The 17,154-nt window shown below is 54.3% G+C and overlaps 1 protein-coding gene and 1 long non-coding RNA gene across 3 annotated transcripts; both read left to right on the top strand.

Annotated features, from left to right (window-relative positions):
• The first annotated feature begins 4,876 nt into the window (after positions 1-4,876).
• Positions 4,877-15,932, top strand: HDHD5 (haloacid dehalogenase like hydrolase domain containing 5). 2 transcript variants are annotated; one of them, XM_027540900.1, is made up of 8 exons: positions 4,877-5,002; positions 8,514-8,717; positions 9,562-9,674; positions 10,533-10,626; positions 11,613-11,646; positions 14,123-14,297; positions 15,141-15,329; positions 15,434-15,932. In XM_027540900.1, exons 1-8 carry the CDS (start codon positions 4,892-4,894, stop codon positions 15,717-15,719), a joined length of 1,206 nt encoding a protein of 401 aa, XP_027396701.1. In that variant the 5' UTR covers positions 4,877-4,891; the 3' UTR covers positions 15,720-15,932. The 2 variants fall into 2 exon arrangements, with proteins under 2 accessions (XP_027396701.1, XP_027396702.1); XM_027540901.1 differs by having other exon boundaries at positions 4,890-5,002; positions 8,365-8,717.
• LOC113892271 lies at positions 11,653-13,531 on the top strand. The gene is made up of 2 exons (XR_003511007.1): positions 11,653-12,356; positions 12,621-13,531. It is a non-coding gene; the product is annotated as an uncharacterized LOC113892271 (long non-coding RNA).
• Positions 15,933-17,154: the final 1,222 nt, after the last annotated feature.

A 17,154-nucleotide genomic window follows, 5' to 3' on the forward strand; every position in this document is an offset into this window, starting at 1 on the left:
CCTGCCTTCTGATGGAAGATGGTCCAGGTCACGTTAGTGAAGGACACGAAAGGTGACATAGAAAATGTCTGAAGATAAAAACATCACATAGTGATTTTTCTGGTTCTATCATTTCTTCTATATTTATTAGCTGCCATTCTTCTGTAAGAAGGACTTTTTCTCATTGATCGATTGATTACCAGTATGGCTCATGGATTCTGGCTATCAGTGGATTATAATCTATGACTATTGTTATTTATTTTGATGCCCAACTTTTGTAGACGTGGCCATGGGAACTCTGTTAAGCTGGCTCCTGAGACTCTTGGATAAATTCCTATTATTCTTTGAGCACTTATTTGCTTTCTGACACAACAAAATGTTTTAGGTTCATTTTACACTTTCCATGTCTGTGGCTGAAGATCAACCATTTCTCCAAAGAGCTCTGGTTCTTTTTCATAGAGAATAATATTTAGAAGCCTTGATCTGGGCATTAGATGTTCCTGTTGCTAGTAATGTGTGTAAAAATAATCAGAAATATATAAATACAATTTATATATATATGTGTGTATTTAGTCACTTAGTCGTGTCCAACTCTTTGGGACCCCATGGACTGTAGCCCATTAGGTTCTTCCGTCCACAGGATTTCCCAGGCAAGAATACTGGAGTGGATTGCCAATTGCTTCTTCAGGGGATCTTCCTGACCCAGGGATCAAACTCGTGTCTCCTGTGTCTTCAAGATTGCAGGCAGATTCTTTACTCACTGAGCCGTTGAAGAAGCCCAATTTATATATGTTAGAATGCAATATATATTTAGACACATACATTTTATGTTTCCAAATTTATCTGAGTTTAAAAAAAAACCATGGGTCTATATCCACATCTCCAATTCTATTGAAGACCATAGGGTTGATTCCAGCCTCAGCCCTCCCATATGCCTGTTCCCCACCAGTGAGAACCTGGCACCCACGACCTCCAAGGCATCTGCAAGGCATCTTGATACTTGCTGATGCACTTGTTTGCGGTCCATCTTGGACCTCCACTGCAGCCTTTTCCACTGGCCCTTCCCACTGGTCCCAAATGCCTCCAGGGAACGGAGAGGACAAGGGAAATGTTTGGAAGAAGAGAAATCCATGGGCTTTCAGTGTTCAGGAGTGACTTAACATGGGAACAGATTTACTGGTGTTACTGAAGCTCTGTCTCAGGGGCATTGACCCCCTTGTAAGAGAAACTGTGTATTAGTGATTTTAAATCTTCTCTAAGAGGGACCTTCAAACTCGTCGTGAAGCCTCAGGGGCCCCAGTCCAGGTGGGCTTTCATCCCGGACGAGGCAGATGCAGAGCTGAGATAAGTTACAGTGAGGTCAGCCCTCCAGCCTGGAAGGGAGCCTGAGGCTCTCAAACGACCCTCTACGGTCCGGAGGCACTGCCAGGAACTTCCTCAGGAAGACCTGCCTGTTGAGTTTTTACAGCTCACTGTAAAATAGGTGGCTCACCCACCTGGAACAGATCCCCAAATGTCTCCTTCCCCAGATGAGGTGCTTGAATGACTGATATGAGCCATGCCCCTTGCAAGGCTGGACCCCTTGAGGTCTGGCTATGTGTAGATGCATCTGTTGGTGGAATTAAATCAGACTGCTGGATTAGAAATGTTATTTTCACATATATATTACTTTACATATATGTTTCACATATATGTTACTTTAAATAGCAGTCATCCTGCTGCTGCTACTGCTAAGTCGCTTCAGTTGTGTACGACTCTGTGTGACCCCATAGACGGCAGCCAACCAGGCTCCCCCGTCCCTGGGATTCTCCAGGCAAGAACACTGGGGTGGGTTGCCATTTCCTTCTCCAATGCATGAAAGTGAAAAGTGAAAGTGAAGTCACTCAGTCGTGCCCAACTCTTAGCAACCCCATGGACTGCAGCCCATCAGGCTCCTCCGTCCATGGGATTTTCCAGGCAAGAGTACTGGAGTGGGGTGCCATTGCCTTCTCCAGCAGTCATCCTAAAGTCAATGTAACCTTCTTTGTCCTTTCTTCTGTGTCTGGAAGCATGTTCCTCCACAGTGTGGGGTCTGGCAGCATGGTGGGGGTGGCGAGCACTTTCAGATGAGAAATAACTATAGCTCCCAGTTCTCACCCGGATGGTGTGGCCCAGGCAGAGATGCTGGGTTCCACTGGGTCCAGGCGTTTCAGCCAATAGCCAGGATCCGACCTTCCAAAGGGCCTTTTCCTGGGGACTGTCTGGAGACCATGTTAGGGGGATAGGTCTGCTTGGTCCAGCCAGACCTCCCTGGGGCTAAGCCCCCTCTTGAGGGTAAGTGTCAGGGGACTGGAAGTTTTAGATTCACAGAATGAGAGTTGGGAGTGGTCCGAAGATCATTTTATCTAACCTGAGTGACAGGGACTCAACTGGGGCCCAGAGAGGGCCAGTAACTCCCAGATCACACAGCGGGTGACAGCTGCTTCCCTGGCTCAGTGGTCACTTTCCAACACGCAGCTATTTTCTCTCCTGTCAGGGGTTCCTTTATCGAGGGTGGAGTTCACGCTAATCAGCTCCTAACCCACCCACAGTCGCTCCATTCCTGTCTTAGTTCACTGAGTCCAGGACGCGTCAGGCTTCAGGCGGCAGCCTGACCCTTCCCCTGACCCACTCTTGATATAGCCCCTGATTAGCCTTCGGCGGTGTCCCAGCCCCGGAAACTGTCTTCGCTTCCTGTGGCCCGGGAGAAACGGATTCTTGCCCGGAGCCTGTGTCCAGGGTCCTCCGCTCCCCCGCCCCCAGGGACTGTCGTTTGGTGGGAAGTGGCCCGAGGAAGAAGCAGGCGCTGTGCGCGGCGCGCACCTGTTGCACCTGCGTTGGCAGCACCCGCGGCGGGCGGCGCGCGGCTGACCCCTCGTGGCCGCCGTAGGTAGCGCAGGCGCCGCCGCTCGCTCCCAGCGCCCTCCCGGGTTCAGACCCGCCGGCTGCCGCGCGCTTCCTTCTTCCAGGTGAGCAGGTGAGCGAGCACACCTGGGGTCCGTGCCACCGGCTTCGGCCTTCTCGCTTGCACTGCCCGCCTCCCTTGCTTTGTTCCCGCGTCCCATCCACTCCGGGAAGAAAGGCTGGCTCCTGCCGTGGACGTCTTGCGCTTTGAACCGGCTTAGAGCTCATAGTGGGAGGAGAGGGTAGGGCCATCGCAGTGTTAAATTTTGTTACATTAAAAAAATTTTTTTTTTAATTTTGTTACATTTAAAATGAAAAGTTCGAATACACATGGAATCACATTTCAAAAAACACGAAAAGGGATACTTTGAAAGGTTTCGACCCGCCTCTACTCCACCCCTCCCCCAACCTTCCCCACTCCATCTATTTCTCCCACCACGTTTATTAGGTTTTTTTGTGCTTCTTTGCGTAATAAACAAATGCACATGTAAACTCTGTTTCCTTTTCTGTGATGAAACGCGCACGTTGCCCACCTGTCCGGAGCTTTGCTTTGCTTTTAGTTGAGGGTCTTCCTCCCACCTCTCCCCTCCTGCCTCTGTCTCACTCAGGGTTTGGGGATGGAGTGGGAAGACACACCAGAGCTTAATAAACAAGGTCCTCTAGCTGGTACCTGGGTTCTTTTCTTTCAAGTGTGTGTGTGTGTGATAGTTGCTCAGTCGTGTCCGACTCTTCGATTCCATGGACTGTAGCCTGCCAGGCTCCTTTGTCCATGGGATTCTCCAGGCAAGAATACTGGAGTGGGTTGCCATGCCCTCTTCTCTTTTCAAATACATGTTAGGCTAAACTCTTGGAACTTCCCCGCCCGTCCAGTGGTCAGGACTCCATGCTTTCACTGCTGTGGGTGCAGGTTCAATCCCTGGTAGCGGAGGAGCTAAGATCCTTCAAGCTGCAAGGTCTGGCCAGGCCAAAAAAATAAGACAAAAAAAACTCAAAACGCCAAAACTCTTGTGATATAATAAGTAGCTAATTTATGCAATGAATGAATAAAGAGCCAGGTGACAGAAGCCCTGAGGGCAAGTTCCTGGGCTTATAGACAGCACCTCCACCACCTCTGCAGGTTAGAGGACGTGCACAGTCACCTGTGCTTCGGGGGAAGCAGCGTCTTCCTTAACATGTCAAAGCTAGAGGGTCCATGCAGGTTAGAAGTAGAAATGGAAAAAAGAAAGTATATGGACAACATTTTGAAGGGAAAATTAAGAAACCAGACATAATTTTCTGTAGACTCTGCAACACTGCTCAGAGGGGAGTTGGAGGCCGAGGGGATCAGCACCTTGTTCAGTCTGGGTCTAAGAGCTCCTGGAATGGCCTCTTCCGACCCCCTCGCCCGAACCATCCTGTGATGTTGGGAGCTGTATCTGGGGTCCCAGAGCTCTTCCAGAAAAACCCACCCTTCTTTACCCCAATAACTTACACAAGGCCAAATAGAACAAAGCTGCCTAGAGTAGAGGGTTAAGGGGGCCGGGACCCCGGGGGAGAGTGGCAGGGTTGTGAGCTCCTGTTCCAAATGGGCTACAGCCCTGCAGAGTGGGAGACCCATGAGGTAAGGGCTTCCAACGTTGATGGACCCTGAGGGTAAAATAAATCAGCTCGGTGATGTAAATCAGCGAAAACCAAATGCTGTGTGAGCTCACTTACATGTGAAATCTAAGAAACAGAATAACCAAGCTCACAGATCCAGAGAACCAGAGAGAGACTGGTGATTGCCCGAGGCGGGGTGGGGTTGCGAAATGGGAGAGGCGGTCAAGAGGTATAAACTTCCCATTATCTGATGAATAAGTCCGAGCTCAGACGCGGTCCCTCAGAACTACAGCTCCCGAGATGGCCCGCACCAGCTCCACGCCCCCGACACTGAGGCGAGACTACAACTCCCGTGGTGCCTCGGGCGCCGCCGGCCTCTGATTGGCTGCGCGGAGCGCGCAGGCGGCGGCCCATGGCTGCGCTAGGCGAGGCGGCGGCGCGGTGGGCGCCGGGGCTGTGGCGGCGGGCGGTGGGCACGGCCGCGTGGCTTCGGGGCAGGCGTTTCGCGAGCGGCGGAACGCAGGTGAGGGCGGCGGATATGGGGTGGGCTGCGGGAGCCCGAGGGGCTTCCTGTGCCGGACTCGGAGCTGGGTTCCCGACCTCTGAATGTCATTCCCACCTCTCCCGCCTTGGCCGCGAGTGCCGACGTCACGTCCCCTGCGGTCGTGCCAAGCGCACAGCCCCGGGGGCGCCGCGTGACCCCGTCGCTCGCGGGGGCTACCTGGGGGCTGGGGACTCGGGACCCCAGGCAGGACCCCAGCCCCCCGCGTCCTGACTTTCTCCACTTTCCTGGTGGCAAGAGTAGAGGAGGGGAAGTGATGCCGCTCCTTTCGGGGTCAGCCCTGCCCGGGCCACGCACTCCCCGTGTGACTTACGGCAAGTTACCGCCGCCCCTTGGTGTTCACAGCGGACACCGAAACCCTCGCGTGCTTGAAGCCCACAGCTGGACCCCGCATCCGCGGACCCACCAACCCACTTGGTGTGTGAGGTTTGTCATCAGCAGTTGGTTGAATCCAGGGCTTGCCTGGTGGTTCAGTGGTAAAGAATCTGCCTGGAATGCAGGAGACATGGGTTCAATCCCTGAGTCAGGAAGATCCCCTGGAGAAGGAACTGGCCAACCACTCCAGTATTCTTGCCTGGAGAATCCCATGGACAGAGGAGCCTGGCAGGCTATATAGTCAGTCCATGGTTCGCAGAGTCAGCACGTCGGCGTCAGGGCTAGCCCTTAGCATGTATTGTTTTTACAGAGGCTACCAGGGGCACTTTGTGTGATGTAGTACCTGTCACAGGGACTGCAGGGATGCAGCTAGTTGGAGTGGACAGTGTCCCAAGTGGTGGTTGTGCTGCTGTTGAAAAACACATCCACCAGTTCCAGATAAGAAGCAGAAACACAAAGGAGCATCTTAGTTGTCCCTTCATTTCAAACTAATCTTAAAATCACACTTTTAAAAATTGAAGTATAGTTGACTTACAGTATTGTGTTAATTTCAGGCATATAGCAAAGTGGTTTAGTTGTGTGTGTGTACTTATATATATGCATATATACACACATATGTATGTTTTTTCAGAGTCTTTCCCATTATAGGTTATGGCAGAACATCAAGTATAGTTCCCTGTGCTATATATCAGTTCCTTCTTTATTTTAGGTATAGTAGAAATCCACACATTTTAGCACTGCCACAAATATGAACTTTAATTAGAAAATCTAGCCTGATACCCAGGACTAATTTTAAAAAAATGAAGTGATATAGAATAAAAATACAGAAGAGAATGAAAAGAAAAAAGAATGAGAAGAAAAAAAATCTAATCCTGTTGCCTTTGCTCTAGGAAACTTCACTTCAAAAATTAATAGATGTTATTTTTTAGAGCAGTTTTAGGTTTTCAGAGAAGCTGAGCAGTAAGAATAGAGAAGCCCCAGACCCCAGTCCTCCCGTCTCCTGCTCTTAATGATGGAGGGGCCTTGACTCAGTCGGTGGCTGGATGCCTGTTTCTGTGACTGCACACACCCGATGGTTGTAGGTAGAGGTTACACACCCACAGGAATAGATGAGGCAGGGTCCGGTCATTGCTAAATTGTCCTGAGACCTTCTTGTTCTCAGTAGTGGGGTCTGTGGATTCTTATGTCTCAGAGAGCAAATGGTGTAACTATTTAGAATATGGCCACTAAGAGCAGTGAAACTATGGTCAGCTTTTGCCGTCATCAAACAAGCTGTCTTGTATTTTAACTGTGTATTTAAAAAAGAAATGTAAGAACAGTATTATGAACTGCATAGGCGCATTTTCCAGAATCAACAGTTACTAACATTTGGCTGTACTTGCTTTGCTTATCTCCCTCCACCCTCTTCTATTTTGTGGCTCTAAGAGTTTGAAATGAATCCCTGATTTCTTGTCATTTCAACCCTAAATTCTTCTCTGTGCACTTCTAAGAAAATAAGGATATTCTGAACATAAGCACAATATGTGTGCGATGAGAGTGGCTTGACTTGGCTGACGCAAACAAAAGGAAAATGGCAAACAGGTTAGGTTGGATTTTTCTGACAATTTAAAAACATCTTGTATGTTAATAGTTCATAAAATAAAAGGTGGGATGAATTTTTAAAAAGAGGATAGTGTTCAACTTTGTAAATCCAAGAAATGCAGATTGAGAGGAGATTTTTTTTTAGCTTTGAAATTAACAAGACATTTGATTCTTAACAAACTCTTTGATATTGTGAAAACCTCTTTGGCAAGGGCTCCAGGGTCCATGTGAGCTGATACATCTTGTTAGTAGGTGTTCTGTCATTGAAATGTCTGTACCCATTTGGCTTACTACTCTTGCTTTTAAGAATCTAGCTTGAAAAAAAAAAAAAAAGAATCTAGCTTGAAATGTCCATAATATGGAAAAATCAGTAAGCATGAGGAGGTTCTTTATAACGTAATTTGTAGCAGCAGAATATGGGAAAACTTAAGTGAGATAAGGGAAACCTATATTAGTGGAATATTCACTCAGAATATTATGTAGCCAGAAACATGGAGGATGTAAGGCTGTATGTACTGATGCCAATAGAAAACCAAGAGAGACCAGTGAAAAGGAGATGGGAAGAAAAGCACAGCATAGTGCCATTTGTGTGTTGGTGAAAAGATGAGAAAGTAGCACCATCCGGGAAGGGTTTCCAGAAAATACCGAGAGGGGTTGGCCCTGGGTGGAAGAGGAAGCAGGAAACAACATTTTTTCTCTATATCATCTGTAGCGATTGAGTGTTTTTTAAAAGCTCTATGTGTGTTGTTACGGTAAAACTTAAAAGGTGGTTATGAAGGCTGTTGTAACAGATTAAAATGTTTCATGTCAAGCAAAAGAACAAGACACAAATCATACGTATAAGGTGCAGTCTCAGCCACGTAACACACAGAAGACTAGAAAACGGCGATTAAAACAAATCCTGATCCGTCGTGTTCAAGTCCTGGGCTTATTTCTGAATTTCTCTATTTTCCAATTAAAAAACTTCCTTTAGGGACTTCCCTGCTGGCTCGGTGGTAAAGAATCTGCCTGCCAACGCAGGAGACAGTGATTCGATCCTGCTCGGGGAAGATCCCACAGCCTGTGGAGCATCTAAACCCGTGCACCACGACTGCTGAGCCTGTGCTCTGGAGCCGGGGAGCTGCAGCTACTGAGCCCACCCACCACATCAACAAGAGAAGCCACTGCAGTGAGAAGCCCACACATCACAACTAGAGAAACACACAACTAGCTTTCTCGCTGCAACTAGAGAAAGCGCTTGCAGCAACAAAGACCCAGCACAGCCATAAATAAATGAAAGTAATCCTTTATATCAGTTATGCAAAACTAACTTTAACCAAGTAGTCTGTGCTTAAAAATACCTGAAAAGGCCTAATTCTCTATTGCAGATGGATCTGCCTGGCCAGCAACCCCAAGTTGTCCTCTGGAATCCGCGGCCCGGGCTGGCCCGAGGGTGGGGATGAGGCCTCCCCCCACGCCTCCCCACCCCGCTACCTCTCTGCCTGACTTGGGCCGCTCTCGTCTCCTCTCCGTGCAGAGTCCACCCACTTTTGGGTTGCTGTTGGACATTGATGGGGTACTGGTGAGGGGCCACCAGGTCATCCCCGCCGCGCAGGAGGCCTTCCGCCGGCTGCTGGACCCCCAGGGGCAGCTGCGGGTGCCTGTGGTCTTCGTCACAAATGCTGGGAACATCTCACAGTGCAGTAAAGCTGAGGAGCTGTCGGCCCAGCTCGGCTTCCAGGTGAGGACCTCCCCCCACCACGGAACCCCCTCTCCAGCACTGACTGCGCCCTTTCCCCGGGGTGGGGCACATTGTGGATGAGCCAGGGTAAACCTCCCAGACCTGCTGGAAAAATAACTTGAAGCTCGAGGCCAGACTCAGGGGGAGAGCCCCATTGGCAGAGTCCTCTTTTATGAAAAAGAGCACTGTGGACTTGGCCATTTCCATCTTTCCTCCTGGGCCTTGGGGTCACGTGTTCCTAAGTGTCCATGTGTCAGGGGAACGGTGAGGTGACAGCTCTCTTTTCTCATGAGTAGGATGGCACAGTTGCCTGAGCTCTTGCCTCTCGCCCGCCGGCAGCTCCCACCTCCCTGGCATCCACGTGGCGTGTGTTGGCAGTGGATCTGGGTTTGGAAAGAGCCCTCACGAAACCTAGAGAGTAGAGCCATTGCCGGGTGGCTGGGACACTGCTTGGGGACAAGGCCGGTTCCTCCCCTGGTGTCCAGACAGTGGGGCTTTGAGGTCACCATTAGCACAGATACTGAGAAGCCAGGTTTTATTGAGAATTGAAAACTGTCAGAGGCAAAGGCAGTGACGAAGAACACTGAGCTCGTGCACGAACTCTGTGGTTCTCCAGCAGGGCTGAGAGATCGGGGTGTGGGGAGCGGGGCGGGTGGGGCCTGTGGTGGCCACAGCTCCTGCTAGCTCTGCTGTCCGGGCCCCTCACCCATGTTGGGGTAGCTCCGGAAGAGTTGGGCCCCCTCTGGGCCAGTTTCTCCTCCCCGTGTCCCCACTGCTCCTGACGCTGTCCTCGCCTGCCCTCACCTGCGTGTCGTCTGCTCTCTCTCTCTTGGCTGCCCTGCAGGTGGAGCCTGACCAGGTGATCCTGTCCCACAGCCCCATGAAGCTCTTCTCGCAGCATCATGACAGGCGGATGCTGGTGTCTGGGCAGGGGCCCCTGGTGGAAAACGCTCGAGCGTATCCTGCTGCTGCTTCCAGCTCTGCTGTCCTCGCCTGGCCGAGGGAACTGGGGCCCGGCTTGCTCGGTGCCCACGGGAGGAGGGAGGGCAGCTCCCAGGTGTCCAGCCCTGGCGTCCGGGGGTTCCTGAAAGCCAGCTCACCGCCTTCAGCCCACTGGGCAGCTCCCTGGAGAGTCTGACTCACTGTAGCCCGAGAGCCCAGGCGGTTCTGTGGTTCAGTTTGGGCCCCACAGCTCCCTGTGCTCGGTGCGCGTCTGCGTGGAGCTCACCCCCAAGCGTGTGCTCACCCCCAGGAGTGTGCTCATAAGGGTCAGTCCCCGCTCTGAAGCAGTCTGTTCACTTGCTGCTCCTGCAAACCTGAGCTGAGCACTGCTGTGGGCAGCCGCGCCCTGGGGGCCAGAGCAGCACACGGCTGCTGCTTCATCAGGGCTCCTGCTGGAGGCAGCGAGAGAGGCCTTAGGACAGGACCACAGCAGAGAGCGCTGGAGGGTGAGGCTGCAGTGTGTCCCCCGGACTGAAGCCGGTCCATCGTCCAGATGTCATCCGGCCTGGCTTCTCCAGGCTCTGGCCAGCCTCCCTGTCACCGAGGAGTCTTCTCTCAGCTGTCCTCAGAGTGCTGGTGCTCCGGGCTCTGGGCCAGTTGGAGCTCGGGGATGGGGCTTCCTGCGTGCCTCTGCTCGGGGGATCCATCACCAGTCCCCCTGCCTGCATACAGTGTCTCCTGGCGTGCGCTGGCCTCATGCGCTCTGTCCAGGGTTGAGGCAGGCTTGATCGAGTCGGGGGTGCTTCCTTCACTTTCAAAGGCATCTCCCCCTACACCCTGCCCTGGCCACTTTGCTTCCTGACCTTGCTGCAGACTGGGTTTCAAGCACTTGGTCACAGTGGACGAGCTGCGGGCTGCCTTCCCTGTGCTGGACATGGTGGATCTGCAGCGGCGGCCCAAGACCACGGTAACGGGACACGCTCGGGCCCCCCTCGCTGACCCTGCAGCCCCGCCCCCAGAGAGCAGGTTCCTCGCAGGACACGACTGGCCAAGGACTTAGTCCCTAGATGCGCGGGGTGAGGACTGTTCTCTCTCCTTCCAGAGTCCTCTCATCCCTTCCAGCTGGCAGCTTTGTGCTTTACCAGCTCTTCCAGAGTCGCCCGGGAGGACCCTGGCCTTTGTAGAGTTGATCGCGTCTCTGCGGTCCTGGAGCCCCTTACAGAGGGCTGTCCTGGTGGGACAGCTTCCTGGGAAAGCAGTTCTGAGCATCTGTGCCCAGCTCCTTTTGGGTTTGGTTCATACTTGAACCTTCTCTCCTGGCCAGTGGTCATGGGGCCTGTCGCTGACCCTCTAGGGTGACTGCTCTCTCCTGCCGCCCCTTCGCCCTCCTTCCCCGTGTGAGCTCTGTGTCTCCCACTCTGCAGCGTGATGACACAGTTGTTACAGAGCAGACAGGCCTACTTCTGTTGGTCTGCATGGCTCTCGTCCTGCCCCGCCTCCGAGCCATGTGCAGTGTGTCCTCAGCCAGGTGTCGCCCCAGCTCTCAGGACAGCGCAGTGACAGCCCCCAGGGACGTGCTCGGCCCAGGTCTCAGCTGGTCGTTAGCAGAGCCGAGACCTGGGCAGCTGTTCCTGGAAGAAACGGGCCCCAAGACTGCAGTCAGTGGGGCCCCGCCCCCGGAGTGACGCCAGGCTCTTGTCCCTCCTGGGCTCATCTCGTTCTCGGCCGCCTGATTCCAGACTCTCGCCTCCCATCCTTGCTGCAAGAAGACAGTGGAGCAGCCGACCCCTGGCTGACCTTCACACGTGGCGCCCCCGCTGGGTGCTGTCACCCTCTCCCTGAGGACCTTCTCCTCGGCCTCGGCCACACCGAGGGTCCCTCTGTCATCACGCGTCCCACCCCCTGGAAACCAGGTGACCATGGCATTGACGGCCTCTTCTTGGTCTCTTGCAGCCGCTTCCAAGGAGTGACTTCCCTGCGATTGAAGGTAATGAGGTCCCTGCATGATGCGGGCAGTGTGGGCGGGGTGCTGGACGCTGGGCTCTGGTCTCCATCTGCCATTCACCACCTCTGAGACATTAGCTGCTGCTCATCTTTCCTTCCCCATGCCACCTGCCTCGTTACTCCAGAAAAACCGTAAAGGTAGAAAATCTAACTGGAAAGGTGCCTAAGGTAACCTGGCCCAGTGTTTCTCAGCCCTGTTAAACCCAGTTTTGCCTGGGCAACAGAAATATTGTATGGTCACACTTACTATCCCAAGTGATCTCATAGATGATACAACTTTCCTGTACACAAACGTTATGGAGAAGGAAATGGCAACCCACTTCAGTATTCTTGCCTGGAGAATCCCATGGACAGAGGAGCCTGGCAGGGCTACAGTCCGTGGGATCACAAGAGTCGGACACGACTTAGTGACTACATCACCACCACCACTGTACACAAAGGTCAATTCACTCTAAAGCCAGAATTGTATGAAGAAATAAACAGTTTTTAGTAAGGTAATCTGCATTTCAGTATGTGATAATTACCCAAGAGAACATAGTTAAGTAGCAAAATGATCGTAGCAAAATGATGATAGCAAAACGATCATAGCAAAAATAGAATCCCCGGGAGTGTCACAGCTATAAATGCAGTGTGTTCATAGGTAACGTAGGTGTGCTTCGGTGTGACAAACGCAGTGTGTTCACAGGTGTGTAAGTGTGCTTCATCGTGCCAAACGCAGTGTGTTCACAGGTGTGTAGGTGTGCTTCGGCGTGACAAACGCAGTGTGATCACAGGTGTGTAGGTGTGCTTCGGCGTGACAAACGCAGTGTGATCACAGGTGTGTAGGTGTGCTTCGGCGTGACAAACGCAGTGTGATCACAGGTGTGTAGGTGTGCTTCGGCGTGCCAAACGCAGTGTGTTCACAGGTGTGTAGGTGTGCTTCGGCGTGACAAACGCAGTGTGTTCACAGGTGTGTAGGTGTGCTTCATCGTGCCAAACGCAGTGTGTTCACAGGTGTGTAGGTGTGCTTCAATGTGCCAACGCAGTGTGTTCACAGGTGTGTAGGTGTGCTTCGGCGTGACAAACGCAGTGTGATCACAGGTGTGTAGGTGTGCTTCGGCGTGACAAACGCAGTGTGATCACAGGTGTGTAGGTGTGCTTCGGCGTGACAAACGCAGTGTGTTCACAGGTGTGTAGGTGTGCTTCGGCGTGACAAACGCAGTGTGTTCACAGGTGTGTAGGTGTGCTTCGGCGTGACAAACGCAGTGTGTTCACAGGTGTGTAGGTGTGCTTCGGCGTGCCAAACGCAGTGTGTTCACAGGTGTGTAGGTGTGCTTCAATGTGCCAACGCAGTGTGTTCACAGGTGTGTAGGTGTGCTTCGGCGTGACAAACGCAGTGTGATCACAGGTGTGTAGGTGTGCTTCGGCGTGACAAACGCAGTGTGATCACAGGTGTGTAGGTGTGCTTCGGCGTGCCAAACGCAGTGTGATCACAGGTGTGTAGGTGTGCTTCGGCGTGACAAACGCAGTGTGATCACAGGTGTGTAGGTGTGCTTCGGCGTGACAAACGCAGCGTGTTCACAGGTGTGTAGGTGTGCTTCGGCGTGCCAAACGCAGTGTGATCACAGGTGTGTAGGTGTGCTTCGGCGTGACAAACGCAGTGTGTTCACAGGTGTGTAGGTGTGCTTCGGCGTGACAAACGCAGTGTGTTCACAGGTGTGTAGGTGTGCTTCGGCGTGACAAACGCAGTGTGATCACAGGTGTGTAGGTGTGCTTCGGCGTGACAAACGCAGTGTGTTCACAGGTGTGTAGGTGTGCTTCGGCGTGACAAACGCAGTGTGTTCACAGGTGTGTAGGTGTGCTTCGGCGTGCCAAACGCACTGTGATCACAGGTGTCCTGCGCCCCTCGCGTCCCGGCCCCTCCCTCAGCCCTCACTTCGAGTGTCAGTCCTGTGACAGTGAAGACAACTCCCCGGGGCGTGCTGCCCAGCGGGCTGCGGACTGGCCAGTGCCTGGTCTTGAAGCCGGTGCTGGCAGCCTGTGGGCAGCTCAGCCTGCGTGCTCTGCCGGGTCTCAGTTTGATCCTCCGCACAGCAGTGAGTGTCGTCCTTATGTAGTTGAGGAAGCTGAGGCTGAGACATGCTAAGAACTAGCCTACAGTCTCAGAGGGATGTGGGCAGCGTCAGCCCTGTGACCCTGTCTCTCCACCGTGTTGCCAACTGGCCCTGGGGCTCGGGGGACATGACCGGGTGGCTGAGGTGCTGGGCAAGGGTCGGTCAGCAGGGGCTGTTGCTCCTCTGCTTTTAACCCTCGGGGTGGCCTGGTGGACACATAAAGGAGCCCTCAGGAGCTCCTCCTGGCTCGGCTTTGTCCACCTCCTGGGACCCGTGCCCTCTCCAGGGCCATGCACCCCGGGGAATGGCTGGGGCCAGGCATGGTGGGACTCCCTGAGCCCTGGCTCACAACTCCGTGCTCTGCAGGGGTGCTCCTCCTGGGGGAGCCTGTGCGCTGGGAGACGAGCCTGCAGCTGATCACAGACGTCCTTCTCAGCGACGGGAACCCTGGCACGGGTCTGGCGACGGCCCCCTACCCCCACCTCCCTGTCCTGGCCAGCAACACGGACCTCCTCTGGATGGCCGAAGCCAAGATGCCCAGGTGAGGACACTAGGTCCCCGCCTCAGCCCTGGGTCCCCGCTTCCAGCTGATGGTGGCTCCTCAGCCATCCAGGTGCTCTGAGCTCAGACTCCTTCGTCTAGGCCCCGGGGTTGCCATGGTAACCTGGCCTCTGGGAGAGGTCTCCAGGGTCACTTCACATACTGAGTAGTAAGGGAACACTGCCGTTTACTGAGCACGGAAGGTAGATCCAGGTGGGGGTTACCCCCGCTTGCCTGCCAGAGTCCAGCAGGACGACTCCTTTCGGCCCTCGGAGCGCGAGCGGTGCTCAGGCCCTGTTGTCCGCACCCTCCCCTCCCTCCCTGCCTTCACCCGAGGTGCTGGTCTCCCACTCCTTGGTGTCCTTCTGCCCATAAGACGCGGGGAAGGGAAGAGGATTTTGAGGCGCGTGGCTCCGGGGAGGGCCCTCACCCTGCCCGGCCGGGCTGCGCACAGCACGGAGCACGGTTTTGCTGACCCGCAGGTGGCCTCCTTGGAAGGGCAGCTGCTGGCACTTCTGGGCTTGTCTGGGGCCACAGGCGGACAAGTGACGTCTCCTCCACCTGCCTCCAGATGAGCTGTGCGAGGCCAACCCCGAGCCGCTGCGTAGCCGCCCAAGGGGGACAGGCCACTGTGTTCGCTCTCATTGCTTTTTAAAGTGTGGTTCCACAGCTCGCGGTCAGGCATGTCTTCTGGAACGTTCTTCCTAGAGTTCAGGTTTGCTGACGCTAGGTGAAGGGAGTGGGTTATGTAGGACCAAATGGCAGGAGGCGACTTATCGTTGATAAAGCCAATTTGGTGTCACCTGTTCATTCAGTGATGTCAAAATTGAAACCTCCCTGGCAGGTTTGGCCACGGGACCTTCCTGCTATGCCTGGAGGCCATTTACCGCAAGCTGACAGGCCGGGAGCTGTGCTACTCGGGCCTCACAGGCAAGCCCAGCCTCCTCACCTACCGGTACGCCGAGGGCCTGCTGGCGCGGCAGGCGGCGCGGAGGGGCTGGGCCGCCCCCATCCGGAGCCTCTACGCCGTGGGGTGAGCCCCCCTCCTCCCCCGTGCTCGTGCCCCAGCCCCCTCCACCCCGAGTGGACAGCACCCTGCCCGCTGCCACCACACTGAACCGGGTCCTCTCTCCCCAGCGACAACCCCATGTCCGACGTCTACGGGGCCAACCTGTTCCACCAGCACCTGCAGACTCAGCAGGAGGGGGCGGCCCGGAGCTGCGCCTCCATCCTGGTGTGCACGGGTGTGTACGGTCCCCAGGCTCCCAGCCCCACTGTGCCCGCCCTGGCCAGTGAGGGGTCTCCATTCCACGGACACCGGGACTTTGGCTTCAGGCCCGAGCTCCTGCAGGCAGCCCACGTGGTCAGCGACTTGCACGAGGCTGTGCAGCTGGTCCTCCGCAAGGAGGGCTGGGCTCTCTAGGGCCCAGGGATGGGGATGGGCCTGCCAGCTGTCCCCCGCCGCTCCCCTGCAGACAGCGTCCTCACCCGGTGCGGGTCTCTGCCTGCTGCCAGCCTGGGCCGTGATTCTTAGACACTATTTTGTATGGTCTTTTAAGTTACTTCCCAGAGACTTTGGACCTATTTTTTTTAAGTGAAAATAACTGTACAATAATAAATATTCATTTTGCTGTGTCTTGTGATGCTCTGTCTGGAATGCACTAAAGAGTCCCGTGGGCAAGTGGAGTGGGTGACCTGAGGCATTGGTGAGAACATGGACCCCTGCCCTTTGCAGTCTGGGCCTCGAGCCCCGTCTGTGCAGGACTGAGTCTGGCCCAGGCCTCACCACGGACTTAACCACTTCCCTGATGTGGAAAGAAAGAGGGGCCTTTCCTACAGTGACTCTAGAAACTGTCTCCTGTTCCTGGCTGCTCTTGCAGTCATCCCGGTCATCCCGTGCCTGTCTTCCAGGATTGTGGCCCCCACTCACCATGTGCCCGCCCCCAGCCAGCCCTGGTCCCCGTCTTACTGCCCCTGACATAGCCCACTGCTCCCTCCCTCCTTTTTTTTTTTTTTTCCCTCCCTCCTTCAGACTCTTCCCTGGGCTGCTCCTGGGAGGGGCGAGGGGGAGGGCGAATGACATGTGCCCCGTCCCTGAGCAGGACCATGTCCACAGGCCCTGCAGGAGGGCCCCCCACCTCCAGGCAGCAGCAGCTCCTCCTCACATGCAGCCCACCCTCGCCTGCAGACCCCTCCAGCCCTAACGCCCCTCACAGGCCCAGTCAGGGTGGAGCTTTGACCAGCTCTCTTATCAGGTCCCTGCAGTCAGGCCCTCCTGCCTCCGGGCTTCTGCACTCGCCATTCCCTTACTTCCAACATCCACGAAGCTCCATCCGTTTTTCAGGATCTGGGGATGTGACCCCCTCAGAGGGACTCCCTCAAATTCCTGTAAAAACAGGGTCTTCCCTGCTGCTCCAATGGGTAGGGCTCCAGCTTCCATTCCTGGGTGGGGAACTCAAATTCCTGGTACAGCAAACAAAACCAAAACCAAAACAAAACAAGATTGCTCTCCCCGCTGTCCTGCATCATCTTCCCTGAGGTCCCCATCACCCGTGACCTATGATCACTCCTTACTCTACGTCTTCTAAAAGACGTGCTCTGTGCACTGTCCATGCTGGTGCCTTCTTGGGTCCCCTCACCCACATGCTGGGTGCTTGGCAGGACTGCAGACCCACAGGCAGGCGTGGCTTCTCTCCCTCCTGTTCCTTGGGGGAGGGCAGGGGCCCCACCCGCAGTGATCCCCACTCCTCTCCAGCTCCTTCCCATCTGTAGATGGTGGATGCCATGAAGGAGCTGTTGTAGGTACCACACTGTGCTGTTTAGGATTTTCTTCAGCTGCCTGTCTCAGAAGCCTGACC

Source organism: Bos indicus x Bos taurus, chromosome 5 (assembly GCF_003369695.1).
Source record: "Bos indicus x Bos taurus breed Angus x Brahman F1 hybrid chromosome 5, Bos_hybrid_MaternalHap_v2.0, whole genome shotgun sequence".
Taxonomy (NCBI): Eukaryota; Metazoa; Chordata; class Mammalia; order Artiodactyla; family Bovidae; genus Bos; species Bos indicus x Bos taurus.

Bases quoted from the DNA above. Each gene is read 5' to 3' on its own strand.
- HDHD5 (XM_027540900.1), top strand. From the start codon at position 4,892: ATGGCTGCGCTAGGCGAGGCGGCGGCGCGGTGGGCGCCGGGGCTGTGG. The intron at 5,003-8,513 runs GTGAGGGCGGCG...CTCTCCGTGCAG, and splicing joins TCGCGAGCGGCGGAACGCAG to AGTCCACCCACTTTTGGGTT. The intron at 14,298-15,140 runs GTGAGGACACTA...CCTCCCTGGCAG, and splicing joins GCCGAAGCCAAGATGCCCAG to GTTTGGCCACGGGACCTTCC.